The 23,618-nt window shown below is 46.5% G+C and overlaps 1 protein-coding gene across 2 annotated transcripts in view; it reads right to left on the reverse strand.

Moving 5' to 3' along the window:
- Positions 1-4,385, reverse strand: part of SLC6A5 (solute carrier family 6 member 5) — a 54,830-nt gene extending 50,445 nt beyond the window's left edge. The window contains exons 1-2 of one of the 2 annotated variants that reach the window (XM_030864873.2): positions 4,148-4,385; positions 2,241-2,777 (exon numbers count right to left, since the gene is read on the reverse strand). In XM_030864873.2, coding sequence (XP_030720733.1) covers positions 2,241-2,777; positions 4,148-4,150 — 540 coding nt within the window. In that variant the 5' untranslated portion in view covers positions 4,151-4,385. The remainder of the gene's footprint in view (positions 1-2,240; positions 2,778-4,147) is intronic. The other variant, XM_060303423.1, reaches the window with a different exon arrangement.
- Between the last annotated feature and the right edge of the window lie 19,233 nt (positions 4,386-23,618).

Raw genomic sequence — 23,618 nt, forward strand, 5'->3', positions numbered from 1 at the left:
TCCCTCCATCCCCAACCCACGACCGAGAGTTCATTTGGCAAGCAGGCCCCCAATATCATGCCTAGAGTCCCCAGCAAGCAGGTCCCTAACCAGCCCCTCCTCCCAAAATTCCTCACACCCCTTACTCAGCCCTTTCTTTTTTTGGACCCCATGCTAAGGCCAGAAGGAGAGCTGCAATGCCTGAAGCCAGCCAGAGCCCCTGCCTCACTTTCTCTAAAGCCTACGGGCAGGACCTGCCTGGTCAGCTCACTGAAGGGGGCACCTTTCAGCAGTGGGGCAAGGGAGGTGGGAAGGAGAGAGACGCGGGGGTGAAACAACAGGAAGAATGGAGAAACAGACATGCAAAGAGACAGGACATTGAAAACCTTGAAGTCTGGTCTAAACTTTATCGTCCCAGCTGGATAACCCCAGGCAAGCCACTGGCCCTTGCTGAGCTTCTGTGTCCCCATCTGTAAACTGAGGGGCTCAGAATCACTGTCCCCTGAGGCACCCCCCAGCTCCCGCAGTCTCTGGATCTTTGGAGCTCACCTCTCCAAGCTCACACTAAGATGCTTTCTTGGGGCAGTCCCTGGTTCTGGAATGCCTCACTGGAAAGCAGAAAAAACTGGAGGTGAAGCCACCTCAAATAAACTCGGGAAATGTTCAGGACACCTGGACACCACACAAAGCTGCCAGGGACCCAAGCCACCGCACAGCTTCCACCTCCTCAGTCACCCTCCACCTCATTCTAGCAACCTGGCATGTCCACACTGTTCCACAGGCCATGGAGGGTAAAGAAGCACCTGCCAAAATGGGAAGGAAGTCTTGGGGAGAGAGGAGGAGGGTCGAGGTGGGTGGCAGAAAGGCGAGAATCGGAAAGATGGGCAGAGCTGAAAATAGGCAAAGGCAGGGCTTGATCTATACTGAACATCTTTAATAACCCCACTACACTCCTCCCACACACAGACCACCTCCAGCCACCACCACCCCACTTCAATTCTTCCGGGGCTACGAAGGGTGGGGATTCCAGCCCTTTTGCCGCAGTGCGGAGGTTAAGCAAGGCATGCGGAACAAATTTTCTGCCTCTACCTGAGGTCACACTCATGGGCACATGCTGTCACTTGCTGTTAATGCACACAGTCAAACGCTCCAGAGGTGAACCCCAAAAGCAAGGGCGAGCAGGAAAGCCTAAGTTTATGTCCATTTCTAGTTATTGTAACAGCTGAGCTCTTGCTGTGTGGGCATGTGTGTGTGTGTGTGTGTGTGTGTGTGTACAAACACTAGAGTAACTAAGAAGGGCTATACATACCCTAGATCTCACACAGGCAGATGTTCTGGTTCAAGAGTCCACCACTGGCTACACACGCTTAGCCCTTGAGCCCAGGGGAGGAGAGGAGATAGCAGTAGAGGCAGGCAATGGGAAAGGAAGAGCTAAAGTATGTGAAAGGGGATGGAGGAAAGAAATCAGGGAAGGAGGGAGAGAAACTGGAGGGAGATGGAAGAAGACAAAAGTCCATATGGGAGGGGGGCCACCAGGAATAGCTGCCTCATCCCTAACTCAGGACTGGGATTTGCTTTGTGGGCTTTTCATGCTTCTGGTTGAGCGTAAAGGATCAAATGCACAGGTGAATCCAGGTTTTGGGGGCCTGAGGCTCATACAATTGAGAGAGGTACTCTAAGAAAATATATATACAAAATTAGGTACCAGGTTTTGGAAAATATAGGCTCTGAGGCTTAAACTTCAGTACTGGCCTCATGTAAGCCACCTCTCATCAAATGAGCTCTCATGTGATAAATGTAATTCGCAGTGCAAAGCCTACAGGACTTAAGTGATTATTCCCCCAGGTTTTTCTCTGTATTTTCTTCTCCTTTTTTAAATTAAGAATTGTTTTGGAAAAAAACGAAGACCCAGTCATTAGCAAGAGGGGGTTCTGTCTGCAGAAAGGGGAAAGAATCTAAATGCCTCAACTGCTTAATGAGTCTGCACCTGGATTTCCGCTACCACTGAGGCTGGGAGGGGGCAGGTAGCGGCAGGTCCTGAGGTCGCAGTTCCTCTGGCAGCTTCGCTGCAGCCCTCGCGCCCTGAACTAGTGACCCCAGCGCAGTGCGAGTTTCCGAAGCCCCAAAGCTGCCTCCCGCATCCATCACCTGGCTCTGCCATCCGGTCTCCCCATCAGCACACGTGCACCCGCTTCGGCCTGGCTCGCCTCTCGCGCGGCTGGAGAGCAGAAGGCGGCGCGGCTCGAGCGCGACCTGCTTACCTGGGCGGTAGAGGTGGCCACGCTGCCCGGGAGCACGGACGTGATTCCATCCGTGCCCAGCACCACGGTGCTCTGGCTCATATTCACCCAGCCTACGGCCGGGGTATTGTTCCGCTCCAGGGTGCCCTTGCCCACGCTCACGTTCGCATCCCCCTCCGGGCCGTGCAGGGCCGGAATCTTACAATGCAGCGCGTTGCCGGGCCCGGCGCCCCCTGAAGGAGGGGCGGCCTGCGCGCCGTGCGCCTCGCTCAAGTCCCGCAGAGCCGCCGAGGCCGCCGGCGCCCGCGGGCTACCGAGTTTGCAAGCCCCTACTCCCGGCCACTCGGCCTCGCAGGCTCGCGCGTCGGGGAAATGGAAAGTTTGGGAGCCGGTGGAAGAGGACCTTGGCACACGCGACGGCGGCGCGGCGGCGGCCGCGGTAAGCCCCTGCTCCGGGCTCGTCCTGGGTGCGCACGAGCCATCGTGGTGGCCCAGCGCCACCGCCGCCTCCAGGCTGTTGGCTGGTTGTTTATTCATTTCCTTGGGAGCACCACAATCCTGCAAACATAATGTGAAGTTCGTGCAAAAAAAAAAAAAAAGTCACGGCAGCTTTAAAAATACCTGTATCTACCTATAGAGATGTTCACAACTCAGGTCCAGACATAATATCTAGGGAACAAATTGGAATCTGGATTGTTTTTTTCCTTCTCCAAGAAAAACTGTAATCATTATTTCTCAGTCTGTCCGTCTTGTGGATAACTGGATGACATAAAGAAACTAATATTCTCCTCCCTGATAGAAGGTGAACTAAGAAAAGAGGCAGAAATGTTTTTTGGAGGGGGGAGAAGCGGAGCGCGGAAATCACCCTACAGCCATGAGGTCCCTGCCCTCTTTGGATTTCACATCACGACTGTAGAGTGCCCACGTTCCCATCACCATTGTAGAAAGATTCTTTAATTTTCCGCCCCATTTCCTTTGTCATTCAACAATGCACATTGCTTTTTTTTTTTTTTTTAATAAGCGATAAACAAGCTGCGGCCACAAAAGCTGATGCCCGGGCACCTGCGAGTGTTTGAGGCCAAATTGCTTGTGCGAATCCCAGTGCTCCAAAGCCCACCTCCGCCCGCCAGGTAGCAAAAGCAAGAATAAGGATAACGACCAAAATAACAGCAACAACAACCCCACAAGAACAGTAATAAACCAGATTTCAAACACAAGGTAGTAACTGGAGTTATCTTACACAACCTACATTCATTTCTAGATTCCCAGATATGTAAAAGAACCTGAGAAGTTTTTTGATCCACTCCCCACGAATAACTATTCACACGAGTTTAATATCCATGCCCCTCCACTGGCTTGGGAACCAAAACTCACGACTAGTTTTCATTTGCTTTCTCCCAATTGAGGTTCAAATGAAAATAACTGTCAGCGGTGTTTTTTCCATCCACTTTCTCCCCTCATGTTATCTTTCCGGGCTTTGTAAATATTCGTTCCAATAATTACTATTATACTTTAAGAATAATCCTATTACCTTCACCTCAACCACACACCTCTCGTCTAACCTTCTTTCACAAACGCACAGATCAGAACTCTTTAATCTGCACCAAATCTAAGTATCTCAGTTCTAGTCAGCATTCTTATCTCAATAGCCTCTAGGACCCACAGCGGCTCTCTTCAGTACCGGCACCTGGCTTTTCAGCACCAAGGACAGTTCCCAGAATAGCGGGGTTGGGAGACACCTCCAGCCTCTCAGCTCCACAGCCTCGGAAACCTCTTTCCGACCCCAGGTGATGCTCACAAGTACAATGTGCGCTCCCTTCGCCTTCCAGAATGCACAGAACATTTCAAAAAGAAATATCCAAAACGAATCTGCCCTTCCTACCCTCGCAGCCCCCTCTCCTCTTAAAAGAACAAAAGCAAACACTCACCATGTCTGAAACAGGCAATAGATTGAAGGCAGAGAGTGAAACCAGCTATTGACAAGACTGGGTTCGGCTCCAGCAAGAGAGGCGCTTTCTATATCTCCTTGGGAAAGGCCAGGTCTGCGTCAGTGCAAAGCAAGGTGCCCTTCGTTTGACATTTTCTTGATAAGACAAGTTTGATAAATCATTACCTCCTTGGATTCGAGTTTTAAAGGGACAACAGCCGAGAGTACGCTGGCCAGTTGTCACTCGGTCGGGAGGGGGCTGCGTGTTTGGCGTGACTCATGTGGGTCTGATTACTAAACCGAAGCAGGCGGGAGGGAATGATAGAAGTTTGCCTCCTCCTAATTAAGGGAAACATGAGAGGGACACGTCCCACTGCACCCAAGCTGAGGCACAGCCGCCAGAGGAGCACTTTGGGCTGCTGAGGTGGGCTCAGAGGAAGGAGTTAAATCACTGTCATGTTTCCCTCTTTCTCTTCGGCTAGATCCCGTTGCCACCTCTCCAAACCTGCAGGCAGCGGATTCCGCAATATTACTATAAAGAGATCGAGGGTCTCACGAAGCGACACAGTTCTGCAATGGCTGTACGCACGGTTCCTGCATTTATAAGGCTGTACCAACCTTGTGTGTGGGACTTCAGATTCCCACAGCCCAACCTCCCAGCCAACCAGTGTTGGAGAGATCCTACGTTTTCGCTTAAAAATTGAGGTCTAGTGTTTGCATTTCTATTTTATCTCCATCAACACAATTAAGAGAAATCCCTGAGTAAAATTAGCACTATTCTCATTGTATGTTTTAAGCTCCTCTGAAAATATTATAAGTAAAAAGGAAATTATTTCCAACACTGACCTGGTTCTTAGGTCACTTTCAAAGTCAAAGGAAACCCATTCTTTCTTCCTAGCCCTCTCAATAAAAATTCACCAGAGCCAGGAATGATTTGGACGCACAAGGTGTTATAGACCCTCCAAATCACCATCTGCTGCAACCAGGCGGTAGGGCTGGCCCTCCGAGATGCCACCAGAGGACGTTCTACTGCTCTTTGGCTGGGGTGGAGGTGGCCGTGGCGATAGAAAGATGGACTTTCCTGCTGGTACAAAGCAATGGCTATAATCATTAGAAAGGGAAAACACCTTTACATAGGTGTAGTTTGGAGACTAATAGGGGATTCGTATCAAAACGCTTCCCTTCTCTCCTTTCTGGCCGGGCTCCTTCAGGCAACTCCAGGCCTCATAAATGGGGAGCTACGGAAAGCACTTTGTCCCTTCCCTGCTGCCCGCAGCCTTGCCAACTGCCTCGGGGTCGGCTCCGTCACACTCGACTGGGCCGTCCCCACGCGGCGGGAGGACAATGCTGCGGCGGCAGCAGGCGAGGCTGCGGCGGCAGATTGCGGTGGGCGCCCAGAGCACTACTGCCGGGCCCCTCCCTCCACTTCCGAGCTGCGCGAACGCACGCGGATGCCTCAGCTCACTGACTCTGCTCCCTGGCCCCTCCGGGGGCAGCCGGCTAGGGACCCACGGTCTGCATGACTATGGAAGGAGGACAGGTTCCCTGAAGAGACCTTCCTTGTGAGCTTCCTTGAGGGCTTCAGGCCGCTTTGTATTGTCGCTTTAATATTTATTAAGCTCTCAATCGTGCAAGGGCTTTCCATGAATTACCCCATCTAGGCTTAACAACAACCTTTGAGAAACTCCCAGTTTGAAAGCTGGAGAAACTGAGGCTCAGAAAGTCGCGTTCGACCCCTGGAGAATCTCCCAAACCCTCCCACAGGGCCGTCTGGGGGCCGATCGCGCCCTCCCTAGAGGACCGCTCTAAGGCAAACCCAGCGAGGTCGGGAGCGGGGAGGAAGGGAGATGGGGTGGGACTGTGGTGGGCTCTCGCTGGGGGAGGTCAGGAGAGAAGGCGGGGCCAGGAATCCCACAGGGGCGCTTGCTTCGGCCCTGGTGGGCGCTCGAAAACACCCTGGACTCTGGCAGCCACGGGGAAAGCCGAGGGGCTCTACTGGGCGCTTCTTCGGAAACAGTCCCCAGTTTCCAAGGAGCCAAACCAGGATGCGAGAACTGTAAAGGGCAGGCCTGGCAGCCCCCCGACTTCCGCGCCAGGAAGCGCGCCCCTAGGTCAGAGTAGGCCTCCCTCGGCGGGCCCTGGGCCCACGTCCAAGAGGGAGTCCCGACTTCGAAAGTCAGTTTTCGCAATTTGCATTTGAGCCGCCCGCACCAAGTGCCCGGCGCCAGCGGAGCGTCCAGCCAGCGCACCGATGATGCTCCGGGGCGCACTGACGTCCCTGCCCGGGTTGGAGAGAGAAGGAGTGCGCAGAGGCGGTGGAGTACTGCTGTCCTCGCCGCCCCGCGTCCCGGGTCAGTCCCCCGGGTCTGACGTTTCTCCCGCAGGCCCTCCCTCGCCAAGTGCGCACTCGGTTCCCTCCTGGGGCCCGACGTGCGTCAGGTCCTTCAAAGGCGGTTGACGCGCAGGCTGCAGGCGGTTGGCAGAGGCACTGCTTTGGCTTCCCACCTTCCACCCACTTCCAGTCGCAAGGTTCTGTAGAGGAGGGGCTGCGTGGAGAGGGGAGGGAGAGTGCGGAGCGGGGAGACCTAGAGGGGTTGTTCTGAAGCCAACGCGGATGCGGAGTGGCGGGCACCAGCCTGGCAGCCGGGTAGGGGGCGAAGGCAAGAGAGAGCGTGCGGGGGCAGGAGGCCAGGGGCGGCCTTGCGCCCCGTTGGGTGTCAGCGCTCGGGAAGCGCCGAGGAGTGAGCCGCAGTATTGAGAAAAACAAGAAGAAAAGGTTCAAGTCCTGCGGTTGCGGGCCTGCACCCACGCCCTACGCCGCCGCCTGTTTGGAGTGATAATCGGCCTCTGAGCGCCGCCGCCGAGCAGGCCGTAAATCCGCATCCGTCACTGAGCAGCCATTCGGTCGGAATCAGCCGGTCGCTATGGCCTTAATTACTTTGTCAAAGATGAAAAATAGTAATTGATTTTGCCCTTGATCACTCTGCTCCCCCCGCCCCGCAGTTAAGCAAATAAATAGCTATTTTTGAACCCCCCTGTCCACCCAGCAGAATGGGGGGGCAGGGGAAGGGGAGTCTACTGAAAAGGAGGCCATCCCGTGGCAGCCCTGACGCCAGTGTTTGTGCCAAGACACAGGGGGCAAACTGGAACCCAGGCAGGAGAGGGCTTGGAGGGCAGCCTTTTGCCTTCAAGATGCTGCCCTCCTCCACACTAGAGGAGGAGAGAAATGGAGAGGAAACGGCGTTTTACAAGCCCTGGCTCTGGTGTTAGCCTGTCGCTTGCGGCGCCAGCTTCCTCTCGTCCTCAGGGCAGCAGGTGAGAAACAGCTGCCTGGCCAATTTGACAGAAAGGCGAGGAAACTTGCCTAAGGTCAGAGGGCAGAGCCAGAATTTGAGCCCACGGTCTGTGCTGACTCTGGTCCACAGTCTGTATCTGTGTTCAGATGATTTTGCTATGGGAGCCATAAACATCTGAAACTTCTATAGATGATGGGTGCGGGGTGCTCAGTGTGGGTTTCAGGTGACATTGATAAGATAGTCAAGAAGCCATGCAGTATTTTTGTCCCACTTGTCTGCTACTGCCGGGTTCCACTGCAGTGTTGTTCTGTGTTAAGAATGTGGGCTCTGCAGACAGACTACACCACCTCCTCGCTCTGTGACCTTGCGGGGAAATTCTTGATCTGTAAAATGAGGATAATAAGAATATGCATTAACCTCCCTCAAGGGTTGTTTGTGGATTAAATGAGAGTATGCGTGTGAAGTACCTACACTGAGGTCAGCTGCGTGGTATTCTTGCAATAAGCAATTGTTATTACTCAGACTGCAAGAATTATCTGTTTGAAGCCCCTTAGATGTAGCAAATAAAACAGTTCTTTCTCCCTGGTCCAGAAGCTTTACTATGGGTAGACATGCACAGAATAGAAAGCCTGGCAAACTAGATAACCATTGTGCAACATTTTCCCTCCTCATTCAGTGGTGTGGTCACACAATAATCAAGTATTTATCCTCATTAAAATTGGGAGCATCCTGAAAAAGTAATCAAAGAGGCTGCTAGGAGTGTGTCCTGTTTAGATGAAGGTAAATCTAAACGTACACAGCAGAACCTTAGAACTCTGCAATCAGCTTCACTGTCCAGCTCTCATTTGAACCGCGGGTGTCAAGGAAACACAAACTAATCAGGGAAATCTTCCCTCACTATAGCATTTCAGAAGAGTTTGTACTTGGAAATCAGTGGTTCAGCTAAGTAACTATCCTGTGTGCAAAATGTAGGTCCAAAATCTTGAGACTCAGACAGGCAGGACGCTTGTTCTTGAGTCAGCAGCAGTGATGATTTTCACTTCACTGCAGCAAAACACAGAGCAGTGGGCATAGGTGCAGACGCAGAGAAGTTTAAAACAAGCTGCAGAGGACATTCAAGGTCATCTATAGTCCCACACGCCTGCTTTACAGTGAGAAAACAGAGGTCCAGGGAAGAGAGGTGAGTGCTCAAGGTCACTTGCAAAATAAGAACGTCTAGCATAATCTTTTTTAAAAGGAGAGAGAAAAAAAGAGCAACTACACTATTTTTTGATGTAGCAACCTCACTCTTAGAAATCTATCCCAAAGAAACAACACTACAGTGCAAGAATGCTTATTATAGCACAGTTGATAAATGAAGCCTCGGGGGAAAATATCCACATTAGATCAATAGTACGTCTAAAGCATGAAATGATTTTGCAGCCTTAAAAAGGATGGTTTAGAGCCATACAGTTGGCGTGGACAGATACTCATGAGGTATTGAATGAGAACAGCAGATGCACTAAAGTGTATATAATATCATTCCTGCGTGTGTGTATGTGTGTTTGTGTGTGTGTATGTGTGTTTGTGTGTGTGTGTGTGTGTTTGTGTGTGTGTGTGTTTTCCAGCATACACACTGGGTAGTATGTAGGATTACTGGTGGGCAGCATGGGCATTGATGTGAGTGGAGAGGAGAGAGGGTAAGAGGTAAACAAAAAAGGAAAAGAGAAGGAAAAGGCTGTACTGTAAAAAAAAAAAAAAAATGGTTTTAAATGGTTCTGAAGAACCTAGGGGCACGACAGGAATAAAGACACAGACGTAGAGAAGGGACTTGAGGACACAGGGAGGGGGAAGGGTAAGCTGGGACGAAGTGAGAGAGTGGCATGGACATATATACACTACCAAATGTAAAATAGCTAGTTAGTGGGAAGCAGCCGCATAGCAGAGGGAGATCAGCTCGGTGCTTTGTGACCACCTACAGGGGTGGGAGGGAGATGCAAGAGGGAGGAGGTATGGGGATATATGTATATGTATAGCTGATTCACTGTGTTATATAACAGAAACTGACACACCATTGTAAAGCAATTATACTCCAATAAAGATGTCTTAAAAATGGTTTTGATTGTCATATGTATAAATTTGTTAAAAAGTGTATAAACAATTTTTAAAAGAAAAATAAATTCAGTACTAGAACCTACTGCTTTAACTAATGAGGACAGTCACCAAACGAGCTACTTTCATTAGGAAGTATTAAGCCTACATCTATCTGACTGTCTTTCTCTGAGGAGCAGAACTCAGAGAAATGAATTCAGTTAATTAAGGATCCGAGCTACCGATATTTGGCTAATCCTCCTTCCTAAAGTCCTGCTGTTTCTGCCTCCTAGCTCTGCTGAGCTGGAACCAGGGCCTAATGAAAACCTTTAGAGAACATAGTTTTGGAAAATATGATGATGTTCTGCTCCCCCCACCCCATCCTTGCAATGTCCATTAAACTATAAAATAATTTAAACTAAAACAACACTAAACTGAAATTTTTTCTGATTTCTACTTTTTCCATAATGACAACATTGATACTTTTCTGACCAACAACATATTCACTTCTTTCCCTTGCTCCCCGCCCCCCTTTTTTTAAATCATTCTTTTGGTAGCCCTGCTTTAATGGTTGCATATGTTTGGTAAAACGACCCAGTAATCACTTCCCAAGTTTAAGTCTTCTGCTCAAAGTTCCCAAACCCAAAGTTGGGGAAACCATCCTTGAAAGAGAGATCAGGTCCCAAATATATTCATTATTAGAAATAGAAGATTTCTAATACATGGGGTACAAGAGAATTGACATTTTATTAAATGTTAGCAAAGAAGAGTCTCTTTTTTTGTTTCTTGAATGTCCCTGTTTCCCTTGGCCTTCTGTTGCTGTCCTAGTTAGTGGAGGAAAAAATTTGAGTTCAATGTCATGCAAACCTAGCAGGAATTCCCACAAGTAGAGCAGAATAGATGTTGGGAAGCTTTACTGTATAGGCAGCTGATGGAGTTAACTCAAGGCTACCGAGTCAAATCTGAGCAAGGTACAAAAAGACACGATGGTGAGGACAGCGGTCCAGAAAGTGGGACACTGAAAATTCGAGATCTTTTACATGAGTGGGAGCTGCCAGGCAGCATAGATAGGTTTCTGGGCCTTATGATTTTGTCATTTGGTGGTGCTCTTGTAAATTGGGCTTAGGGGGCCATGGACATTGGCACCAAATTTGGTACTGTTAGCTCTAGTAATCTACAGCATTCACTACAGCATGAGACCATATCAAACAATGACCTGGAGGAGTCCAGCTCAGTCTACTATCTTTGATAGACAACCCAGAGTTCATTGATCATGATGGTAGCTGCCCCCGGGATGTCACCATTAGAGCCATGAGAGCTTAGAAATGACCCATGATATGTTTAAAAATAATCTCTTAGGGTTTGCATTCCATTGCAGAGTGTTTCTATGTTCTATCTAAACATATTCCTAGGTGGGGGTAACATGATATGGTGAAAATAGGGCTTTAGAATTAGACGACTCAGGGGTTTGAATCCAAGTTCAGTTACTAGCTGTGTGTTCTTGGGCAGTTACTTCTCTGAGCCTCGCTTTCTTTTTCAGTAAAACGGGGCTTCTGTCGTAATTAAATGAGATTAAGCATTTGAAAGCGTCTAGTACAGTGCTTGGCACAGAGTAAGAGCTCTTCCTACCGTGAGACAGTGGGCTTTAGTGGGTTTGATTAACACTATTCCGCTAGCAGTGTAACAAAATGACTCCTTCCTCGAGAGCTTAATATGACTGGATTTGTTGGCCAAATTTCATTCTCCCCATCTTTCCTGATGGGTCATGAGCTTTTTCTGGTGTCCTTTTCTGTTTTCTGAGCTTTCTCTGGAATCCTTTTTTGTTTGCTTTGCTTTTTGTTTTCCGTCTTGCTTAGAAAGGCCAGGCACAGTCATGACTCTGCCTTTGCATCTGCGGTACACTTTGCCTGAAGTTCTCCTCCCTACAGAGTGAATTCCTAACCACACCTTTAGACTCATTGCCCAAATATCTCCTCTCAGAGGCTTCTTCTGAACGGAGTTAATAGCTCCATGCTCCGTGCTTCTCTAGCACTAGTGTAGTATAATTATTTCCAAGTGTGCCTTTTCTTCTATAGAAGCCACTAGCCACACGCAGCTACATACGATTAAATTAATTAAAATCAAATGTAAGATTCCATACCTCAGTCATACTAACTACCCAATAGCTACTTGCACTGAACATTTACATCATTCCAGAACATTCTATTGGACAGTGCTGTTCTAAATTGTGAAGCCTTCAAAGGCAGAAGAGCTTGATTTTTTTACAGCCTCTGTATTTCTACTCGTACTGACATAGAGTAGGCCCTTAGTATTTTTGAATGAGTGACTTAAAAGTCATAGAATAACCTCTTGGTTTCTTATGTCACCTTACTGCATTCTCTAAATCATATTACTCTGCCTTTTTATTCTTTTTCATTTTGTTTTTCTGATTATAAAGACAATACATGCTCATTACAGAAAATTTGGAAAAGCCCAAAGAAGAACATACAATTATATATTCCCAACACCTCCAAATATATCCTATTAATATTTTGGTGTAAGACCTTCTAGACTTTCATGTGCATAAAGGTATGGTTTTTGTTTTTATAAAATTGAGATCATGCTGTTCATAGTCTTTTTTTAAAATTTATTTTTGGCTACCTTGGGTCTTTGTTGCTGCCCACGGGCTTTCTCTAGTTGTGGAGAGCGGGGTCTACTCTTCATTGTGGTGCGCAGGCTTCTCATTGTGGTGGCTTCTCTTGTGGAGCACAGGCTCTAGGCACACAGGCTTCAGTAGCTATGGCACGCGGGCTCAGTAGTTGTGGCGCACGGGCTTAGTTGCTCTGCGGCATGTGGGATCATCCCAGACCAGGGCTCGAACCCACATCCCCTGCATTGGCAGGCAGATTCTTAACCACTGCGCCACCAGGTAAGTCCCCATAGTCTTTTGTAATCTGCCTTTTTTCACTTATATTGTTGAAATAGCTCTGCCCCACTGCCATGAAATCTACATTATTGTTTTTAATTGTTGCACAGATTTTCATGATATGAATACACCACAATTTAATAATTATTTTACATTTGAATTGTTTCCAATATTTATTATAAATACTACTGCATTACATATCTATCTATATATATCTTTGCTCACATCTGTAATTTGGATTCTTAGTGCAAATTCCTAAACATGGAATTATAGTTTAAAGAAATTGCACATTTTTGAGAATTAGAGCCATCTTATTTGCACCAGTTTTGTTTTGTTGATGTTTGCCTCAAGACATAGAATGGAGCTGTGTATGAAGATGTAACCAAGCTCTGAGTACAGCGTGACAGTGTTCTGTGGTTTATTTCCATTCCTCTTCCCAGTGATACCCAGCAATCTGTGAATACCTCTGGTTATAGAAAAGCCATGGAAACATAAAGCCATAGTATGTTTCTATAAAGACTAAACCAGCTTTCTCTTTAGCATAAAGGAATTTTTAAATGGAAAGAATATTACTTGGTAAATACAAATATTTGTAATTGTCAATATGCACAATATTCAAATTTTATAACTATTAGGACCAAACAAATAAGCCCATCTGTTTATACAGCATTTAACTAAATAGTTGTGAGAAATAATATAAACATCGTTAAAATGTGCAGGATTTGCGAATGCTTCCTCTGCAGTGGAAATGCGTGATTCAGGGCTCTCTCTGGTTTCTGCAGATTACATGGATGATGATATGTTTTTCCAAGTCATTAACTTGGGCACAGCTTTGGGGCCAAATGTGAAGCCTCATCCAAATCATTCTAAGAGTCGGGGCGATTGGTAGAGCTGACAAAGGAAACACCCTCTGTCATTCAGCACCGTGGGAGCATTTGGGGAGTGTGATTGCCTGTGGAGACTCATGGTTCAATGAATCCATTGTTTCAGGAAGGCCTGGTTTCACTGATACTAAGAGAGGAAGGTGAACTGTGCACCCACATGCGCTATTTATGTGACAATGTCAATGACATTTGCAGTGGTTTTTTTTTTCCCTTTAGAATGTCATTCTGCCTTTTTCTTCCCCCCTGCACCGTACAGTTTGCAGGATCTCAGTTCCCTGACCAGGGATGCAACCCGGACCACAGCAGTGGAAGAGCGGAATCCTAACCACTGGACCACCAGGGAGCTGCCCTATTCTGCCATATTTTTTGCATTAAAAAGTTTCTGTATATTACATTAGAGAAAAACATAAACAAAAAAAAGAAAATAAACATCATCCTACCAGAACTCTTTTGCTTGCAAGGGACAGAAACCCAATTCAACACTAGCTGAAGCTCAAGGTAACAAGTAATGGCTAGATCAGGGTCAGAGGGGAGCTGACCTCAAGGTGGGCTGGATCCCAGGATGCCCACAGCATGAGGACCCTCTCTCTGAGTCTTGGACTCTGTTGGTCCATCTGTCTCATGTTTTCAGACTCTCATGTTGTAGAAGTCATGCCACCAGAATTCTGGGTTTAATGCTCATGGATTATCATGCAAGCGGAAAGAGATAGCTACGTCTCTACCTGAGTTTGGGAAGTTTGGGGAAAGGGCCAGACCCTGAGACAAGGCCTTTGATGCAGGTGGAGTATTTGGGAAAGGGTACCAGGGAAAACAGGTGAGGGAGCAAGGGAAGCTCAACAGATGGGAGAAGAGTCAACATAGTGTTAGTGAGTGAGATTCCACTGTGGGCAACTGGAGTTCAGGCCTGCGGGGTCCCTCAGAGGCAACACGTGGAACACAAGTCAGAATTCTCCCACCAGGGGACAGGGAAGCCAGAAGGTGATTTGTCCACAGACTCCCATCCCTAATTGGCTGAGAATGATCCCTGAGGGTGTTAATCCCCAGCTCTTGTGAGCACTCTGCACTTGGGCTGGCAAGTTTCTATAGCACTGGGAAAAACTCTCAGATAGAGAAACAGAGAGACATGGATGTCTGAGGTGGGAAGCTGTCAGTACCCCAGAAATTCTCCAGCACTACTGCCGACAGACTCAGATGGGACAAATCAGTGTGGATGGGGCATCATAACGGCACCTTAGCTTGTTCCCCACTGAGACCAATCACACAGGACACTGATTGGTCCAGGCTTGTGTCCATTTCTTAGGCACAGTGGGGCAGCGTGCCATGAGTGGAAGCTCCATCCAAAGCACGTGGAGGGGGAAGAAATTTCCCAAAGCAAAGGGGGAGGTAGTCAATTACAGATATCAGAATATGTGCAGGAGAGATGATGGACATCATCATAATTATAAAAGATATTCACTTCCAAACTTTAATTCTGTTATAGGGTTATAACCATTGAATGTTTTGGTAAATATCCTTCCAGATTATATCTATTTTTAAAATTTTATTTATTTATTTTTGGCTGCATTGGGTCTTCATTGCTGCATGCAGGGTTTCTCTAGTTGTGGCGAGCGGGGGCTACTCTTTGTTGCGGTACGCGGCTTCTCATTGCAGTGGCTTCTCCTGTCGCGGAGCACGGGCTCTAGGTGTGCAGGCTCAGTAGCTGTGGTGCGTGGGCTCAGTAGTTGTGGCGCATGGGCTTAGTTGCTCTGCAGCATGTGAGATCTTCCCAGACCAGGGCTCGAACCCGTGTCTCCTGCATTGGCAGGCGGATTCTTAACCACTGTGCCACCAGGAAAGCCCCAGATTATATCTATTTATACATTTTTCCTTCCAAACTGGAAACATGCCATCTATGTATACTTTCACTTTTTTCTTAATAATATGTAATCACTTCAATATATAGTGAACACTTCATATGAATATATTGTAGAAATATATCAAATATATCAGTCAATATATTTAAAATTTTTTGTGCTAAATTATTTGATTAAAAGTGGACTGAGGGGACTTCTCTGGTGGTGCAGTGGTTAAGACTCCGAGCTCCCAATTCAGGGGGCCCAGGTTCAATCCCTGGTCGGGGAACTAGATCCCACATGCATGCCACAACTAAGAGTTCACATGCCGCAACTAAGGAGCTGGTGAGTCGCAACTAAGGAGCTCGCAAGCTGCAACTAAGGAGCCTACCGGCAGCAACTAAGAAGCACACATACCACAACTAAGGAGCAGGCGAGCCACAACTAAGGAGCCTGCCTGCCACAACTAAGACCTGGCACAACCAAATTAAAAAAAAAAAAAAAGTGGACTGGGAAGATGAATATACGAAATCCCCAGTAGCCTCTCTTCCCAGAGGAAAAAGTGTTAGTGGTAGAATTGCAGGCATCAGAGGAAGCAATGTTAAGAAGAGTACCAATTTTGGAGTCATAGGGCTTGGGGTTTGAATTCTAGTTCTTATTACTAGGTATTTGACCTTGGTCAATGTATTTAATCTTACAAAACCTCATATCTTAACTTACACGTAGTAAATGCTAAACAAAATAGCAGCTCTTACTCTTATCGTCTGTAAAATAAGGACCATCACACCTTACTGACAGCATTGTTATAGACTTGAATTAGGTCATGCAGGTAATATGCCCAGGAGAGAGCCAGAGACATAGTAGGTGCTTAATTAATGATAATGTGTTGCTGTGATCCCTTAACCTTATTTTAAGGCAGACTTTCCTGCCAGGCAAAGATTTGGGGCCTTATGTCAAAAGAACCTCCCAAACTCAACCATCTTTACTTGGCCACCAACCCCCCTGAAATTCCACCAATTCTAAGTCCATTTAGTATCATAACCAAGTTTTTTTAAATTTCACATGCTCCTAGAACAACTAATTACACATTTACATCCTGGTGTAAACTTTATTATATGGCTTTCCTCCTTACGCCTAGTTGACACATGAAGTATCCTTAAAGGAAAACCCTAGTTAGCAAAGATAGGAGTAGATAGACAGTGTTGTACCATAAGCTATTGTAGTGGAGGCCCCCAACAGTAGACAAATGCATGCTGCCAGAAGAGAACATGATGATTCTGGACCTGGGAGCTGTCAGAAGAGAGGTATCAGGAGGTGTAAAGATGCCTGAGAAAGGTAAACTTTCTCTCTTGTTTTTCAACTACTTTCAATCATCACTCCCCTAGAATCACTAATAAGAATGAATGAATTTGTTCCAATTGAACTGAGTTCCAATTTCCCATCTTTTTCCCTGGCTGTAGATGGATATGCTCTAAATTAGGTATCAGATACCTTGAGTCTAGAACCAGTGAATTGTGCAGCCTTGGATAAATTACTAGCTTCTCTGAGACTCACTTTCTGCAGTTGTAAGGAGATAATAAATCTTGCTGTGCCTAACTCTCAAAGCTGAGGTGAAGATCAAATAAGATAATGGAACGGAGAGAGCTAGGTGGCTGTAAAATACCATGCAATCACGGGAGCTTGAACCTCTATATTCCAATATTCATGGGCCTGATACCCACACATCTGGGCTGAATCATACAGGGGTGTGTGTGTGTGTGTGTTGCAGGAGGAGGGTGTTTCTTAAAGAGGAGCATAATCAAGGTCACTTACCTAAGGAAGGGAGAGTCCCAGAATGAGAAAAAGATGCCATGAGCCAGATAAGGCAATCTGCTAGCTGTAGTCCCCACTCTTAGTTCTCTTCTTTTCCCATAATAATTAAGTTTAGCTGGGCACATGGCAACCCTGTTAACAATGATGCATCCAAGCCTTTCTTACAGCTTGATGAGCCCTTGTCACTAACTTCTGGCCAAATAGGACATAAGCTGATGATGTGTGACCTCAGGGTCTTCTCTTAAAATCTTGAGCATATGCTCTCCCTCCCTGCTAGTTAAGAGATGAAGAGCCACCACTTTGTACCTACAAGGAAGAGCCACATGTTAAGAATGGCAGGGCAGCCTATCAACCTAGCACCTCTTATCTCTCTGCTATGACATTAAGACAAATAAGTTCTTATCTGGTTTAAGCTGATGACATTTGGGGCTGTTTGTTACAGCAGCTCAGACTTTACCCTAACTAACACACTGGACATTCCACACAACATCAACCTGAGCCTGCCCCAGGGGGGAGCAAAAGTCTTTTGTCAAACTGAGGCAGTGCCCATGCAACCGACTAAAGGATTCCTTGCCTCCTTGACTTACTGGAAGACCAATGAGCCATTTTCTTGAAAGCCATATCTGTCAGCCCAGCCTGCCAAAGTCACGTACACGAGGCAAGCATGGTCTGTCTCAGATTGAAAGCAGAGCGTGAGTCACCACCACTATTCCTTTATTCTGTGCTGCTGTTGAGCTAGGCTTCCAGGGGCAGAGCAGCATATTTGTTCATTAGTTGTACCCCACCCATAATGATAACGGGTCTTTGCATGTTTGCTAGGATCCAGACTCTGAGTTTGGTACTTTATATCCATAGCCTTAGGGTACATGGTATTTTTTAGACCAAGAAACAGTCTCAGAGAGGTTGAGTGAGTTCCCTGAAGAAACACAGCCTCGGTGATGTCAAGGCAGATTGGACTCATTCTACAGCCTGTGCTTCCTCCACTCCATGTACTGCCTTCAAATAAACTGCCTACTTCAAAACACGGTTTAATGTTGCTTAGCAAAGCTGGCATCTGCCTACTGAGATGAGAATCCAAGGGCCTGGAAGCCTTTCCCCACCACCATTCACTACCTGCTGCCCACTCTCTGGGCGTTCATCCTTTCTGAGGGTTTTAATCTTTGTGAGCATGTGTGCCTGTGCAAGCATGAATGTGTGTACTGGATGCTTTGAGATCTGATGAAAGCTCTGGAAACATCCACATCGTTAAGCTCCCCGCCCCACCAAATATGTTGGACTCCTAAGCCTCAGTACCTCAGAATGCGGTCTTATTTGGAGACAGAGTCTTTAACAGAGACGATCAAGTTAAAATGAGGGTGGCCCTAGTCCAATATGACCTGTGTCCTTATAAAAAGGAGAAATTGGGGACTTCCCTGGTGGTCCAGGGGTAAAGAATCTACTTTGCAATGCAGGGGGCACGGGTTCGATCCCTGGTCAGGAAACTAAGATCCCACATGCCGTGGGGCAACTAAGCCTGCGCGCCACAACTACTGAGCTTACGTGCCTCAACTAGAGCCCGCGTGCCTCAAACTACAGAGCCCTCGCACTCTGGAACTCACGTGTCACAACTACAGAGCCCACGCACCCTGGAGACTGCATGCCACAGCTAGAGAAGAGAAAACTCGCACACTACAACTAGAGAGAAGCCCGCTCACCTCAACGAAAGATTGCGTGCACCGCAACTAAGACCCCACACAGCCAAAAATAAAATAAATAAATAATAAATGAATCCCTTTTTTTAGAAAAAAGGAGAAATTGGACACGTAGACAGACACACATAGAGGGACAATGCTGTGAGAGACATAGAGAAGACAGCCATCCACAGGCCAGAGGGAGGCTTAGAACAGATTCTTCCACCCAGCCTGCGATACCGTGTTACTGCTGTCCTGGGAAACGAATAAACAACTAACTAGATGCACATACACACCAAATTTCACACACAAATTCTGGGAATTTATAATTTACCCCAGAACATCCACAGACCCCTACTGAAGGACCCTTGCAAAGTTCTATTTCCTGAAAGCCTTCCAATGCCCATAATAATGATAATTCTAACAAAAACAAACAAACAAAAGGCATTTAGGTCCCACCTGGATAATCCAGGATAATCTCACCATCTCAAAATTCCTAATCACATCGGCAAAGCTCTCTCTTTCTCTTTCTCTCTCATCATATGATAACATTCATAGGTTACAGGAACTGGGACAGGGATATCTTTTGTAGGGGAGCATTATTCAGCCTATTGTTACCTGTCCTCTGGGCCCCAAAGATTCATTTCTCTCCCACAGGCAAAATACATTCACCACATCCCTACATTCCCCCAAATTTCAACCCATTAAAGCATCAACCTGTCCAAAAATCTCATCTAAATATCAGCTCAAAAGTCCCAAATCTCATCACTTAAATCATCTAAATCAAGTGGGGGTGAGACTCTGTAGGATAACATCCTAGGCCAAAATCCCCCTCTACCTGTGAACCTATGAAATTAGAAAACCAGTTATCTGCTTCCAGAATACAATGGTGGGATGGGCAGTTACAGACATTCCCATTCCAAAGGGAGAAAATGTAAAGAAGAAAGAGGTCACCCTTGCAAAGTTTCAAAACCCAAGGGGCAAATTCCATTAGGTTTCAAGGCTTGTGGATGATTCTCTAGATTGGAGGACTTGAGGCAGATGCTATTATTATATTCACTTTACAGATAAGAAAAAGGAGGTGAAGAACCTGCAGAAGATCATACAGCTAGTGAGAGGCAGATGAGGGTGATGTTCCCAGCAGTCTGACTGCACCGTCTACCTCCACAGAGGTTCTCTGCATTTACAGAGGCTCCTGGAAAGGTATGGGGGATTTGGTTGTTTTTGCAAATTAAAAATACCTGCCTAATTACGTAGTCTTTAAAAATACTTCTGGAGCAAGCAAGCAAAAGTACAGGTGCCAGCTGTACTTTTTACCTCCTGCCTACACTCTTTGGTTACCCTTTTGATCAAAACCAGGCTTCTCAAATCATAAGAACTTGAATGGGAGACCCCTGACAAAATGTAGGTAGTTTCGCGGTGGGTCCAGAAACCCTTCCCATACTGGTCATGCATGCTATGTAAATTCTCCGGCTGGTTGAGATTGTAGGCTTTGGAGTCAGACCTAGTTTGAGGTCTTAGCCTCTCCATGTATTAGCTCCATGACCTCAGGTAAGTTATTTTTAACCTCTCTTAACTTTAGTTTCCTTTTTTGAAAATGAGGTGATAATGGAACCCACCTCTGGGTTTGCTGGGAGTGAATGAAGTATGATATATAAAGTACTTAGCACAATCCTTAATCAAGGTGAGCTGTTGTTAATATTATTATTGTCATTGTTATTTCTCTGTTATGGAGTGATCTCTGGAGCTGACATCCTCCCACAAAGGTAGTTTAAAGTCTTTGATCTAGAGGCTACAAATATTTTTAAATACATTAAAAAATATATCCCTTGTGTGGCTTTAGCATTGTGTTATCCAAAGTATCAAATTCCTGTGTCCTTTTCCCATTTTTCCTGAAAAATAATATGTGGGAATAGTAAATAAATTCAATTTTCATCCTTTTTAGATCTCACTAAAGTGTGTTCTTTTCCCCCTTTCTCTTCTCTTTCCCTTGGTTCTATGTGTGATGAGGAAAAAATCCTTTAGTGAAGAAAAAGTAGATTTGTAAACCAGTTTTCCAATTACTGAGCTGCAAAGAAAGAAGGCATAATGGCTCAAGGTGAATGGAAAAGAAAGAGATAAAGTAAATTATCACGAAGGGCAATAATAGAAGCTTTCTGAAGACCCAGCAAGTATTTTCCCTGTCACTTGTCAGCAGACATGAGGGAATAAAACTGCACACGCACCAGAAAATACTTGTATGCAATCATGCTTGTGCTAGGTTTCCCTTCTCTACTTTTACACAAATACACATGCTTGCACATGTAGCACGCACACACGCTACAAAGAATAGCTTTGTCATGAGGTTCCAGCCCAAGTGAAGAATAAGGATGAGCCGAAAGTCCAGAGAGTAGAAGTTGCCCTGCTAACAGTGTGAGTGGCAAGAGAAAAAGCATTGTAATTCAAACTGAAACAAGAAAGATACTGGGGAAACGATTATCTGGAATCAGGGTGCTTTGATTCATTGTTATCTCCTACGTTCTACCTTTGATTACAGGCTTCATCTCAAGAAGGCCAGATTTGGACCAGGACAAGGCAAAATGCTACAGCCCAGCACTGACTGTTGAGTATCTCTTGGCTGATCTAGTTTTGACTGGCATACCTGCCTCTTATCAGGAAGGGAAAAACTTTCCATATGTTCCATAGTGACTTCCTCTTACAAATAATTAGCCAGAACTAGGGTATATGTCTACCTCTAGACTAGGGCTAAGGCTCACCTTCCCTGAGACCAAGGGATTTCTAGGATTCTGCAGGCAAAAATAAAAGAGTGAGTTTTGAGTAGGCAGCCAACAGAGTCTGCCAGAGGGAATCCAATGTGCAAAAACTTGGCAGAAAAGCAGAGCATGACAAAAATGAGGGGTGGGAGGAGGCTCAGTAAGGCTGGAGACAAGCTTGACAGTTGGCAAGAGGTGAATCTGGAAAAGCAAGCGTCCAGAGCAAGAAGGGCCATGTATGCCATCCTAAGGAGTTTACACTTTGTCCTGTAGACAAAGGGGAATCAATAAAGGATTTTAGACGGGGCCATGGGCTGAGATGACTTGCTTAGAGAGATCATTCTGGAAGCTCAGTGAAGACTATTTGAAGGAAACAAGAACGAAGAGAGGCACTTCCCTGGTGGCGCAGTGGTTGAGAGTCTGCCTGCCGATGCAGGGGACGCGGGTTCGTGCCCTGGTCCGGGAAGATCCCATGTGCCGCGGAGCGGCTGAGCCCGTGAGCCACGGCCACTGGGCCTGTGCGTCCGGAGCCTGTGCGTCCGGAGCCTGTGCTCCACAACGGGAGAGGCCACAGCAGTGAGAGGCCCGTGTACCGCAAAAAAAAAAAAAAAAAAAAGAAAGAAAGAAGAGAGGCAGGGACACTAGTTCAGAAGATGCTGTAATGGTCCAGGTGAGAGATGGTGTCCTGAGCTCTTGCAGACGCATGGCAATGGAGAGAGGTGGACCATATTTAGGAGGTAGAATCAAAGATGATGATTGGATTTGGGAGTGATGGCCCGAGCAGCACGATGAGTACTGCTGATGAATATTGCCTGCACGTCCACTAGTGAAAACAGCAGTCATGAAAAGACAAGATTGCTGAAACCACGCCTTGGGATTCAAGTCCACGATCGTGAGTTGACATTCACTACAGAAGGAAATCCACAAAGTCCGTTCATTTTTGTAAATTTGAATTTTATTTCTATCTGTTATACATATACGTAGGTCACACTGAATATTTCTACAAGGCTTACAAGAAGCTGCAAGCCTTTACTCCAACTCACCCCACTGCCCTCCAGAGAACATATTAGCTTCCCTAATGATATCACTTTTGCTTCTTGAATTCATCCATCTGTGAGCCTTCAATCCTCCTGGTCCGGTGTGGACTGGTTATTCTCTAAGTCTGTGGATCAGTTAGCTGTTTCTGCATAATAAATCGCCCAAACATTTAGTGGTTAAAAACAACAATCATTTATTTAGCTCACAATTCTGCAGGTTGGCATTTGGGGCTGAATTCAGCTGGATGGTCCTCCTGGTCTTGGCAGGACTTCCTCAGGCATCTGCAGTTAACTGCATCTCTGCCAGGGGAGGGGATGGGTAGCTGGCTACTGGATGGCGTGCCTCATGGTCTCTTATCCTCCAGCAGGTTAGACAAGACTTCATGACGGAAATAAGGATCCAAGAGAGAGAAAGGAAATATGCAAGGCTTCTTGAGGCTAGGATTGGAGCTGGCTCACCATGACTCCCATCATATTTTATTGGCCAAACATGTCACAAGGCCAGAATCAAGGAGAACAGAAATAGACTGCACGTCTTGATGGAAGAATCTGAAAAGTCACTTTGCAAAGAACATGGATACAGGAAGGTCACGAACTGGGGCTATCAGTTCAAGCAAGCCACCAGTCTGACGCATAGCTATTGCCCTGGAATCTCCTCTCACTATCATCCTTGGAGTTTTTACTTTTTATCCTGTGTTGGATCCCCTGTATATCAGTCAGGCTTTAGAAACCATGCCAGCTATTTTAACTGCGTGTGCTGGGGGTGAAGGAGGTGACATAGCTGGTGCTGGTATCTCTAAAGGGCCCAGAAAAGTTGCTTCTGCAAGTGTTGAGAAAACTGCAGACTGGACTCAACTGTTGCTACAGGAAGGAGCTGTTTCTGTGGGGTGAAGGGTTGCCAGTGTGATGCTCTCAGGAACCACAAGTAGACAGGAATCCAACAGGAAGGAGAAAGTCCCTTCTCCCTTCTCCAGCCCTCCTGTCGCCCTCTAGTAATCTCTCCCCATTAGAGAGCTTAACAGGGGGCCAGTGGGCCAAGGTGAAAGGGATTTTTAGAGTCTTGGCCTCAGCATCACACAGCAGAGTATAGAAGTGTAGGTTTGCAGCTAACGGGCAATTAGCTAATAACTGGCACACCTTTGCTCTGATTTCTATGTCTTCCTCATTTCTCCCAAAGGAAGAATGCATGTAAGGTATATTTCTCCAGATCTTT

The sequence above is a fragment of the Globicephala melas genome, chromosome 8 (assembly GCF_963455315.2).
Source record: "Globicephala melas chromosome 8, mGloMel1.2, whole genome shotgun sequence".
Classification (NCBI taxonomy): Eukaryota; Metazoa; Chordata; class Mammalia; order Artiodactyla; family Delphinidae; genus Globicephala; species Globicephala melas.